The 12120-nt window shown below is 40.3% G+C and overlaps 2 protein-coding genes across 4 annotated transcripts in view; one reads left to right on the forward strand and one right to left on the reverse strand.

The window, feature by feature from the left end:
* KLB (klotho beta) overlaps positions 1–9022 on the forward strand; it is a 42690-nt gene extending 33668 nt beyond the window's left edge. The window contains exon 5 of one of the 2 annotated variants that reach the window (XM_003482367.4): positions 927–4254. In XM_003482367.4, coding sequence (XP_003482415.3) covers positions 927–1315 — 389 coding nt within the window. In that variant the 3' untranslated portion in view covers positions 1316–4254. Of the gene's footprint in view, positions 1–926; positions 4255–8490 lie in introns of those variants that run through there. The other variant, XM_021101114.1, reaches the window with a different exon arrangement.
* Positions 6097–12088, reverse strand: RPL9 (ribosomal protein L9). Of its 2 annotated transcripts, none has more exon segments than NM_001243481.1 (8): positions 6097–7005; positions 7287–7401; positions 7654–7734; positions 8541–8673; positions 10280–10375; positions 11364–11479; positions 11570–11616; positions 12066–12088. In NM_001243481.1, coding segments are annotated over 6 exon segments (579 nt in total). In that variant the 5' UTR covers position 11616; positions 12066–12088; the 3' UTR covers positions 6097–7005; positions 7287–7294.

Here is a 12120-nt window from a genome sequence, read left to right on the forward strand (position 1 = left end):
ATGTATTTTAAAACAATGAGGTGGGATGAGACTACTTACGAGAGCAAGCATAGAGGGCTGAGCTCTAGTGTACTTCATATTCAGTCAGAGAAGAGAAACCCGTTTAGGACTGAACAGGAGTCAATGCTGTAAAAAATAACGAGGATGTACGATCAAGGGAAGTTGCTTATTAAGATACCAGAAATTATGTCCGGTAGTGAAAGAAAAACAGAACAATGCAGCATGCAGCAACGTCCTATAGTAGGCAGAGAGAATAAACTTAGTGTATAATATAAATGCAGATGCCAGTAGATGGTGATTGTAGGGGACTGAAGTTCCCCTGAGAGCTTTAGTTTTTCAACCGAAGTAGGAAGGAAAGTCATCACTTCAAAGGAAGGATGACAGAGGAGGAAATGTAAAGTTTGAGGATGGAGAAGTGTGAAAAAGCAGGAGAGCAGGAGTGGCTGGAGAAACCAAGTGTGGTTATTGGGGAGCACCCAGGGCACACCTGAGATTTGGAAATCGGGCCAAACAGGCAAGCTTTTTATTTTTTTGCTTTTGACACTATGAACAAAAGTGACAGTAAATCTTTTGAACTTCATGGCTCCAGTTGTTTTTTTTTTTTGGTCATACATTTGGGACCAAACCCATAGCACAGCAGTGACAACACTGCATCCTTAACGCACTGCGCCACCAGGGAACTCCCTGCTCCAATTCTTAAATTTGCTTTTTTTCCAGGTGTTTTTGTATTATAGAGGTTTTACTTCAAATTTTAACTTATACATATTTTCACCTTCTTAAGAGGTCACAAAATGTCAAAAATCTTTAATGAAAATCACATTTCATGGGCATGAGTTTTAGACTGTTTCAATGAAAACTAAATTCTTATTCAAAGATATATTTTTATAGTTGATTTGTGATTAATGTTCATTTCTGATATTTTCCAGCACACCTGCTTGATAAAGTCAAAATCAAAGGCTATTACATATTCAAACTGACTGAGGAAAAATCTAGACCCAGATTTGGATTCTTCACATCTGATTTCAAAGCTAAATCCTCAATCCAGTTTTACAACAAACTGATCAGCAACAATGGCTTCCCTTCTGAGAATGGTAGTCCTCAATGCAGTCAGACTCATAGAAACACAGAGTGTATTGTCTGCTTATTTCTTGTGCAGAAGAAACCACTGATATTCTTTGGATGCTGTTTCTTCTCCACCCTGCTTCTATTTCTATCAATTACCATTTTTCATAAGCGAAAGAGAAGAAAATTTTGGAAAGCTAAGAACTTACAACATATACCATTAAAGAAAGGCCACAAGAGAGTTATAAGCTAAATTGCTATGTCTGTATGATGGAATAAAAATTCACTCCAGTTCTATATACTGGTAACTGTAAGTTTCTATACTTGTACTATAGAAAAAAGACAATTTGAAATAATAGTGACAGCCAAGGCAATGACAATCACTGTCTCTGCTCTATGGTTCAAATTTTCCCCTAGGTGTGACCTGAGTGACTTGGGTTCTTGGATCTGAAGATGTCACCTAGACAGTAAGAGGATTATCTGACACATAGTTTCATGAGTTTGATGAGCTGTTTCCTATCATTCTTCTCCAGTTTTTTCTATAAATACCAATAGTTACTTATGATAAAAGAAATTTTGAAAAAAGGCGCAACTTTGTTAATACACTCTAGCAGATATTTAAATGAGGCTTTAAATTTTTGTCTTTTTCTAGGGCTGCACCTGATGCATATGGAGATTCCCAGGCTAGGGGTCAAATCAGAGCCGTAGCTGCTGGTCTACACCACAGCCACTGGGGATCTGAGCTGCTGCATCTTTGACCTATACCACAGCGCACAGCAACGCTGGATCTATAACTCACTGAGTCCAGGGATTGAACCCGAAACCTCATGATTCCTAATTGGATTTGTTAACCACTGAGGCACGATGGAACTCCTTAAACTCTTAAAACTGGATAGTCAATAACAAATTGTCATTTTTTTCTTTTTTTTATCTTTTTGCCTTTTCTTGAGCCGCTCCAGCAGCATATGGAGGTTCCCAGGCTAGGGGCTGAATCGGAGCTGTAGCCGCTGGCCTACACCGGAGCCACAGCAACGTGGGATCCGAGCCACGTCTGCAACCTACACAGCTCACGGCAATGCCGGATCGTTAACCCACTGAGCAAGGCAGGGACCGAACCCACAACCTCACGGCTCCTAGTCAGATTAACCACTGCACCACGACGGGAACTCCAAATTGTCACATTTTTTTCTGGTCTTTTTAGGGCAGCACCCACAGCACATGGAGGTGCCTAGGCTAGAGGTCAAATTGGAGCTGTAGTCTCCAGCCTACGCCACAGCTACACCAGATCCCAGCCACATCTATGATCTGCACAGCTCAAGGCAATGCTGGATCCTCAATCCACTGAACCTGGGTCCTCAAAGATGTCAGGTTCGTTACTGGTAAGCCACCGCAGGAACTCCAAATTGTTACTTCTAACAAGGTGCTTTCCCCTTTGGTCAGGGTAGTTATCAAATGGAAAGAGAGACAAGGTAGATAGTGCTTGTCTACAGCCAGTTACAGTATAGACCAAAGCGTATCAATCCCTTAGTTTTTCTCAACAGAAATTAAAAATAACCACTTATAAAACATATAATTCTTTGAGGTCCTCTAATCACGATTTTTAAAAAGTAACATTTCCATAACTCATCTTAAGATCAGAGGACTAAATGACATTCCTCACCTGAATTCTATGAGGTGACCAGACATACTTATTAGCCAAATATTCTGTCGAGATGGAGTGTATCTTACAATGAAGTTGCCAAAGGGGCATTTATCCCTTAAGAGTTGTTCTCTGCCCTGTAGTGCTGACACCACATGAAAGTAGGAACCTAAGATGCAACTGTACGTGGACCTCCTGACTCTGGACAATGCAATGTTGACCTGAACACGCTGAAAACTTCTTACACTGGGACTTTTGAAGCAGGGATTAAGTAAATCTTAAATCTGTTTGCCTTTTTTTTTTTTTTTTTTTTTTTGGCTTTTTAGGGCCGCACCGCCTTTAGAAGTTCCCAGGCTAGAGGTCCAATCGAACTGTAGCTGCTGGCCAACACCACAGCACATGGCAACGCCAGATCCTTAACCCATTGAGGTCAGCGACTGAACCTACATCCTCAGATTTGTTTCCCCTGAGCCATGCCAGGAATTCCTGCAGTTTTTCTTTAATTCTGTGCTCAAGATTCATTTGGTGTATTCTAAATGCTGAAGAAAACCTGAATATTGGAGTTCCTGTCATGGCTCAGTGGTTAACGAATCTGACTAGGAACCATGAGGTTGCGGGTTTGATCCCTGGCCTTACTCAGTGGGTTAAGGATCCGGCATTGCCGTGAGCTGTCGTGTAGGCCAGCAAGCTACAGCTCCAATTAGACCCCAAACCTGGGAACCTCCATATGCCACGGGTGCAGCCCTAGAATAGACAAAAAGACAAAGAAAAAAGGAAACCTGAATGTAAACCTATGTATACCATTCTTTAGATGAGTTAGTATTTAAATAACCATCCACTGTCCACCCTCTCCTGGAATTTAGACGGAGTCAAACACAACTGAGATTCCTATTGATACTGACAATAGCATTACGTTTTCAATATTGAAGGTATTCTAACACAATTGGTCAATTCAAGCAAATATGAAAGTGATGGAAAGTCAGTCTATTCAGCTGGCCAAATTCAAATAGTAAAATTTTGTTGTGTTTTTCTATTCTCCTTATCCCCACTGTACCCCTCCTCCAATCTCTGCAGTTTTTGTTATGTTTTGCAAGGAAATCTTAATATTTAAGGCGGTACAGTTACAGTAACTAGTCAGTTGTATTCTTCCCAATAGTAAAGTCCCTAAGCCAATGCTTACTAACTTTCCTTTTTGTCACTTGGGAATTGTTTTACTAGTTTTTAAACAATTATAATACAGAAGTATGTAATCTGGCTCATGACCTACTTTTTGCAAATCATAAAAGATCAACTAGCTTTTGACAGTACAAGAATTTTAAGCTGAGACTTGGAAGAAAAAAAATCAATGTAATTTGTGTTACTTTGTACATTGCTACATTCCGTGTATTCAATATTACAACCCAATACTATTGCTGTCTTTCACTAAGTCTGATATCATAATCATGGTGTTTGAAGAGCCTCGGGAAAATGTCAGGACATTGTGACTACATGTTTAATTCTCAATGTAATTTATTCCAAATAAACTGGCTTATGCTGATTATTTATATATTCAACCAACAATCTGGTCAATTTCAGCAACTGTGGAATGTGAAAGGATTTGGTGTTAACTGGGTCTTGCTGTCCTAACATTGCCTCCCCTACCCTCCCAAACTATGTGCCAAATGGCTAACTTACTCATTTTGTTTCCTCATTATAAAATGTGGACTCCTATAGACTTTTAGATCTCAAAACCTATGTTGATAGCAGACACAGAAAATATGAAAGTCTTCCCTGGGGAGAACCAGAATTTTTTTTTTTTTTGTCGTTGTTGTTGTTGCTATTTCTTGGGCCGCTCCCTCGGCATATGGAGGTTCCCAGGCTAGGGGTTGAATCGGAGCTGTAGCCACCGGCCTACGCCAGAGGCACAGCAACGCAGGATCCGAGCCGCGTCTGCAACCTACACCACAGCTCACGGCAACGCCGGATCCTTAACCCACTGAGCAAGGGCAGGGACCGAACGCGCAACCTCATGGTTCCTAGTCGGATTCGTTAACCACTGCGCCACGACGGGAACTCCCAGAATTTCATTTAACACATTCAAGTTATCAAATGGAAATCACTCCTTAGCTACAACTAGCCTCCAACAGTTATCCTATGGAGGTCTCATACCAATCCACTTCACTACTGGAGAAATATTTACTCCCACAGCAGCTACTATTGCTTATATACCAACACTCTTCAATAATAACTTCTCTATCCCTTCATAATATCGCCACTTGGAAGTTTCTTCCTTAACCTCCAGGTTCACTTTTGAAACGCTGTCATATATATCTTCCAAAACATCTTTCTAGGCCCATTGCTGTTATTGAGTCTCTGTAACTTGAACTTCCCTGGCAGTCTGAGCACCATTCACTCAGGAATGGTGGTGTGCCAGACATTGTTCCAGTTACCTGGGATATCCCAGGTCTAACAGGAAAAAAGCATACAACCAATACACAAAGTAAAATAAACATTACATTATAAATACTATGGACAAAGACAAGTGGAGCAGGGCAGGGGAATGTTAGGGTGGGCAAGAAGAGTGAGCTAGCTCAGTACGGTGGTCAAGGTAGGCTTTACTGAAAACATCTAACAATTGAAGGTAAGCTGTCACTCCAAAGGGAAACACTACACTGCCAACAAGCAAACAACTTGAAGCTTTAAGGCAGTGGGAGTGAGGAACAGATCAGTTCAGTCAGTGTAGGTCAGCAAGATTAAGAGGGAGTCTGAAAAATGCATTTTTTTTTTTTTTGGTCTCTTGTCTTTTTAGGGCTGAACCTGCAGTATATGGAGGTTCCCAGGCTAGGTGTCTAATCAGAGATACCACTGCCAGCTTACACCACAGCCACAGCAACTTGGGATCCTCAACCCACTGAGCCATGACGGGAACTCCTGAAAAATGCACTCTTGACTACTGCTGAGAAGAGAGGGGTGAAGGAGCAGCAAAGGAGACCAGTTAAAAAGGCTATCACACTAAACCAGGTGAATTAGTTTTCCTTAATTAGGAAAAATTTCAAAACATCATGCAAGTAGCAATGAATCCCCATTGCTCAACTTCAACAAATACCAATATATTGAAAACCCAGACTTAGAACTCCATCCAGGGAGTTCCTGTTGTGGTGCAGTGGAAATGAATCCTACTATACTACGATGTTGGTTCACTCCCTCGCCTTGCTCTGTGGGTTGGGGATCTGGTGTTGCTGTAAGCTGTGGTGTAAGTCACAGAGGCGGCTTAGATCCTGGGTTGCTGTGGCTGTGGTGGAGGCCAGGAGCTGTAGCTCCAATTCAACTCCTAACCTGGGAACCTCCATATGCCTAAAAAAACATAAACACAACAAAATCCAACTCCATCCAATGCCTACTCTAAACCTCACCTCTAATATTCAAAGCAAAATCTTTATTTACGATTTCATCCATTCTTTAAAATTTTAACCATTATCATCAAAACTCCATATAAAGTTAATTTCATTTGTGTAAATCAAGATCTTAGTAAGATCCATTCTGTTTCAAATGGTTGACTTTATTTTTTCTTCTTAGTCCTTGAACATACCTCACTTCGAAGGCAGAGTCCAGATTTTTCTGATGGACTGGACACATAGAGAAATCAAGCTGAATTGTGATTCTGCCTTTGGTTGGAGCTTCCATCAAATGAGGAAAACTGCAGGAAGAGGTTTGGGGGCAACCCTATTAAGACAGTCTAGTATGATAGCAATATCTAAAGTATGAGGCATAAAAAAATTATAGAAAGCGAATTGGGGTTTTTAAGATATCAGATATGAGTAAACAGCTCAAGTAGGATTAAGACAGAGAATCTTGGACTACAACTATGCTTTTTAGGAATACAAATTAACTCCATCTTCTAAGGCTCTATCACATCTTGGGTGCTCTTTCAAAATGAATGCTGTTTAACTAAAACGCTTGCCTCACGAACATTCAAATTCATGCCTCTGCAAAACTACACATACCCTCAGGGTATCTCCCAAAGTTCTACATCCAATAATGAACAGCTACAGTGTTGCCTATCACTGGTACCCACATGCCTCTTGTCCGAAATATCCTTGATATTCCTTCAAGCCACTTCATTAAGTCTTACTAGAAAACACTCCTATTCCCTGTTATCATTCTCAGCACACTATAATTTACCTAACTGCTTACTGGCCAAAAAATTGGAGGATAATCAGTTCAAGAAAAAGTTCTAAGTCAATAGACTTTTTATTGTATCGTAAAACATCACAAATGAATGTGAAGAATCATCTGGCATCTTGTTGTTTCTGTAGCCGGGACAACTGTAAAAAGAAATGAAAATGTCTGTAAATCTGCATCAATATCCTTGCCCAAAAAGTTCCACTCTGAATAATCTAAGACATACTGTAAAACTACAGTTTACTGGCTCACAGTAAAAATGTGCCAATTCTATCTCTCATTCTGCCAAAGTTATTACTTCATTCTAGAATGCCAGCTCTCCACTTTCTGCCATTAATACAACTCTAGTTTATGTCTCTCAGTAAATTAAGACCCCCCCAACTAAAGCAATAATAAAACTTTTATAGACACTATAAGAACCTACCTCAAATCTTATTCATCAGCCTGCTGAACTGTTCCTTTTTCAGAAACATAGATACCATCCAAAAATTTTCTGATATCCTTGTTCTTAACAGTTGTGGCTTGCTGAATCAAAGCAGCTACAAGAATGAAAAAAAAGGGCAATTATTTTATCAACCAAACTCATCTTAATTATTTTATTACATTTAAGTATATTTACATTTATAATACAAATACATTTATATTTATTATATAACACTTGAAACCCAAGCATCTTTGGGATAGTTTATGAAAATTCCCACAATTTAGCAAAGGTCAACAAAGGAACATATACCATGTATTCAACTACAAGAGTCAGATAAGATTTTGAAGGCATAATTAGGTACACAAACCTGAATTTGATACAAGTTCAATGTCATTTCCTTCTAAAATCAGCTCATCTTTCTGGGCTTGAGATACTGAACAAGCAACCCCTAAATGGGAAGAATACATGTGCAGTGTCAACACAAAACCAAATTTGTAAAACATTTAATTTAAATAATTTAAAATAAGTACCAATTTATTTCTTTTAAAATTCCACACACCAAAGAGAATTTTTTTTTGCCCCCCCACCCCCACCCCAGGGCCACACCCGTGGCATATGGAGGTTCCCAGTCTAGCAACTTGGGATCCAAGCCAAGTCTGCGACCTACACCACAGCTCACGGCAATGCCGGATTCTTAACCCACTGAGAGAGGCCAGGGATCAAATCCGCAACCTCATGGTTCCTAGTCAGATTCGTTAACCACTGAGCCAGGATGGGAACTCTAAGATAAAACTTCTTCCTACTCCAACAGAATCAGAAGCAATGAAGAGGACCAAGTTTCTAAATTTTCCAATGCTTCAGTATTAGCTATGTATCAGACAAGAACTACTTTAAGAGCATTTCAATTTTTAAAGTCATTTAATCATGAAATGTCCCCAATTTTTACAGAGTAAATTAAAGTGAGCTACATAGAGGTAACTTGCCCAAAGCTGACAGTGAGAGCTGAGATTTGAACCTAAGAAATCTGTTATTAACTACTATTCAAATGGTCCTTTTTTAGGATTTCAGTTTGCAAAACAAAAACACAGCTACCATGGCCTGCAAATCACCAATAACTAAGCCTTCAGAAATCACAACTGGTACAAATGATATAAAGCCACAATCAAAATGCGTTATTCTAAAATAAATCTAATTTTATTTATAGCTAACCCAAACACCAGCTTTCACAAGTAGAAAGAAAACTTCTGAACATACCTGGCCTCATCCGAACCCTGCGGATATATTTTTCACCCAAAAAATTTCGGATTTCAACAAGAGAACCATTCTCCTGAATAACGACGTTGATGGGGAAGTGAGCATACACAGACCTCATCTTGTAACGGAAGCCCTTTTAAAAAAAAACCAAAAAACAAAACTATCAACACCACTGAGAAATTTGAAAATATATCTAGTTTTTTTCCTGAAAAACAAGTAGCAAGCCCTTTTGTAAAAAACATTTATATCTGTTAGGTTGTCTGCCTCTCTGCACCTGGACAAAGACAAGGAAATACCTGGAAATTACCAATGGAGAGTTAACTCTGCACCTGTGCTATTCACAGTAACCTCTCCACTTTTTATCATTAGCTGATCTTATTTAAGGTAAGGGATCAGGATCAGCCATTTCAGCACTCACTCAGTTTCCCTGGTTCTCTCCGTTGCATACACATTATTAAACTTTGATTTCTCTTCCTCACATAGCATTCGTTGTCTTTTTTTTTTTTTTTTTTTTTTGGTCTATTTTTGCTTTTTCTAGGGCTGCTCCCACGGCATATGGGGTTCCCAGGCTAGGGGTCTAATTGGAGCTGTAGCTGCCAGTCTATGCCAGAGCCACAGCAACACGAGATCTGAGCCGAGTCTGCAACCTACACTACAGCTCTTGGCAATGCCAGATCCTTAACCCACTGAGCAAGGCCAGGGATAGAACCCACAACCTCATGGTTAACCACTGAGCCACGACGGGAACTCCCATCATTGTCATTTTTTTAAACTATCACCCACACCAAAGCTTCACAGCAATTTTATTTATTTTTTGCTTTTTATGGCTGCACCTGCCAGTCTACACCACAGCCACAGCAACGCCAGATCCTTAACCCACTGAGCAAGGCCAGGGATAGAACCCACATCCTCATGGACACTAGTTCGGTCTGTAACTGCTGAATCACAAAGGGAACTCCCTCAGAACAATTTTAAATACATTTGTTTCTGTCTCCTCAATGGACTGCAAAGCTCCTAAGGAAGCAGATATTTTACTACCTCCTTTGCCCGTGGTGAACAATGCTAGCCTCCTATTAAAGTATAACTCTAAAGCCCTTCATCTTGGGCATTAGGCTAACATACTGAATTACTATGGTATGCCAGAGGGCCAGAATTGAGAATATCAAGACACCACCGCCGCCCCCCGCAAACAAAGACTGGAAACACAAGGGGAGACATGGCCTGAAAGGCTTATAATGGAGTTGCGTACAGGGTGCCGCTATCAGATTGCGCTCTAGAAAGGCTGAAACAGAAACACTCCAGCAAATATCCAGAATCAACTTTACCTTAAAGACTGAAAGCTCAGAAATAAGACTTAATCTTTCCCTAATTCCCACAAGATACCCTGGTGGTGAGAGGCATAAGACAAGAAACCAACCATTCTATGTGTTAACATTTTCTATTAAAAACCCCCCTGAAATTGTGAATGTTATCTTTCGGGTAAAACAAATATATATATAATCAGCGTATTATCAAGACCATCTGGTCTAGACTTATGTATCTCCCTTTATCATAAGACCCAGGAATACCTAACACATTTGCCAAGATCACCTTTTCCAAAATACTACAGCCGCTAAGTTATATGCAAGTATAAGTTACTCGCACAAAGTATTTTCTACAATAGACATTTATGTTGCATACATAAAGATAGCTGACAAACCTCCCCCTTCTAAGACAAGAAGTCTGATTAATCTGCTTACCAGTGTAACACCCTTGATCATATTCTGTACATGACTACAGATGGTGCGAACAGTTGCCAGTTCCTTTCTATTTCCCCACCATTTGTCAACCCGGAGCTGTAACAGAACAAAAACTTCAGAAAATTCTTTCCAGTATTAAGTAGCCTTGAAATAAGGTCCATTTATCCACAGTAATTACTCTAGATTCTAGTATTTGTCCTAATTACAAAAAAAAAAAGCAACCACAAAGCCCTCAGCAATTAACGGTTTTTGTTACTATACATTAGAAGTATACACTTTCACAGAGGAACAACCCAGAAAGTTTTGTACAAGTTGCATCAAACTTCACTTCTGGAAAGCTAAAATACCAGGTTCAAAAGAACTCTGCTGCACCACTATGATCCTTACAAAACAATCAAGAAAAATAAACCCAATTTCTAACAGTATTAAGGCCTGCTATTTAATAAATATTACCAGTACTGAGGTTTATAACCCAGTTTACTTTGGTTTTCCAATTTCACTAAAGCACCGACAACAAAAAAAAAAACTAGTTACAATTTTGGACACTAAATTATAAGATAAAACATTGAACCTCAATTCCATAATTTCTCAAAAGTTTTTATTTCTTCTATTATGGTTGACTTACAACATTCCATCAACTTCTGCTTTAAAGTCACTCATTCATACATATAAATATTCATTCCTTTTCTCACATTATCCTCCTTCATGTTCCATCACAAGTGACTGTAGTTCCCTATGCTGTACAGCAGGATCTCATTGCTTATCCACTCCAAATGCAATGTTTGCATCTACTAACCCCAAACTCCCAGTCCATCCCACTCCCTCCGCCTAGACTAGAACAGACTAGAACCAATAGTCTGTTCCCCAAGTCCAAGAGTTTCTTTTCTGTAGGTAAATTCTTTGGTGCTGTTAGACTCCAGAGAAAAAATTATCCATCAAATGGTATGTCTTTCTCTAACGTACCTCACTTGGTATGAGTCTCTATTCCATCCATGTTGCTGCTCAATTCTGTAGTTTTTAAAACAACTTGATATTCTTAAATTACAACTTTCCAAACAAACTGAGGTGATTAAACAAAACTCACCCTCTTCTTTTTCTTTCCAAGGAGACTGAGTTCTACATTGATGTGGTTGAAGTCCCTCCTCAGAGTGCCTCTGGGGCCCTTCACAATGACTGTGCGTCCTTTTAGTGTGATGTCGACTATGAAAGAAACATACTCGTGAGGCATCGAAACAAATTAGAACGCACGCAGTAAAAACATATGAAAAAAGCAAGCACCAAGTCTCCTACCATTTTCTGGAATGTCGACAGTCTGATTGCTGAGAATGGTCTTCATTCTGAAACACAAACACTTGGGTAAGAAGGTCGCACAGGATTTGTTTTGGGCCGAACTACCTTGCACAGAACTCCACTCCTACCAGAGACCGGCAGGCAAAAATCTCGGGGAGGATACAGAGGACTAATCCCGGAAACGGCCCCAGCTGCGCCTTGGCTTGGAAGGAGCAGCTCCTAAACAGTTATTAAAAACCCAGCGGGCGAACTCCCGGTCAGCGCAGCTCTGGGAAGTCCTATCAAGTCGGCGCCATCCCGGCAAGGCTGAAGGGCGGCAGTAGGCCTAAAAGCCCAATACAAGGCTCGAACCCCATCGCCACCAGACTCATATGACGCTCGCCGCGCAGGGAGACAAACAAGACACGGTTTCCGAGGGCCACACCCGCACCTCTGGCTTTCCCAAAGCCGATGCCTTCAGATTCCCAAGGCCCACCGAATACAGAATCCACCTTACCTCGCAGTAGATGCGGCAAAGAGAGAGCGTCTTTCGTCATCACGCTTTTGTAGTA

Source organism: Sus scrofa, chromosome 8, assembly GCF_000003025.6.
Source record: "Sus scrofa isolate TJ Tabasco breed Duroc chromosome 8, Sscrofa11.1, whole genome shotgun sequence".
Classification (NCBI taxonomy): domain Eukaryota; kingdom Metazoa; phylum Chordata; class Mammalia; order Artiodactyla; family Suidae; genus Sus; species Sus scrofa.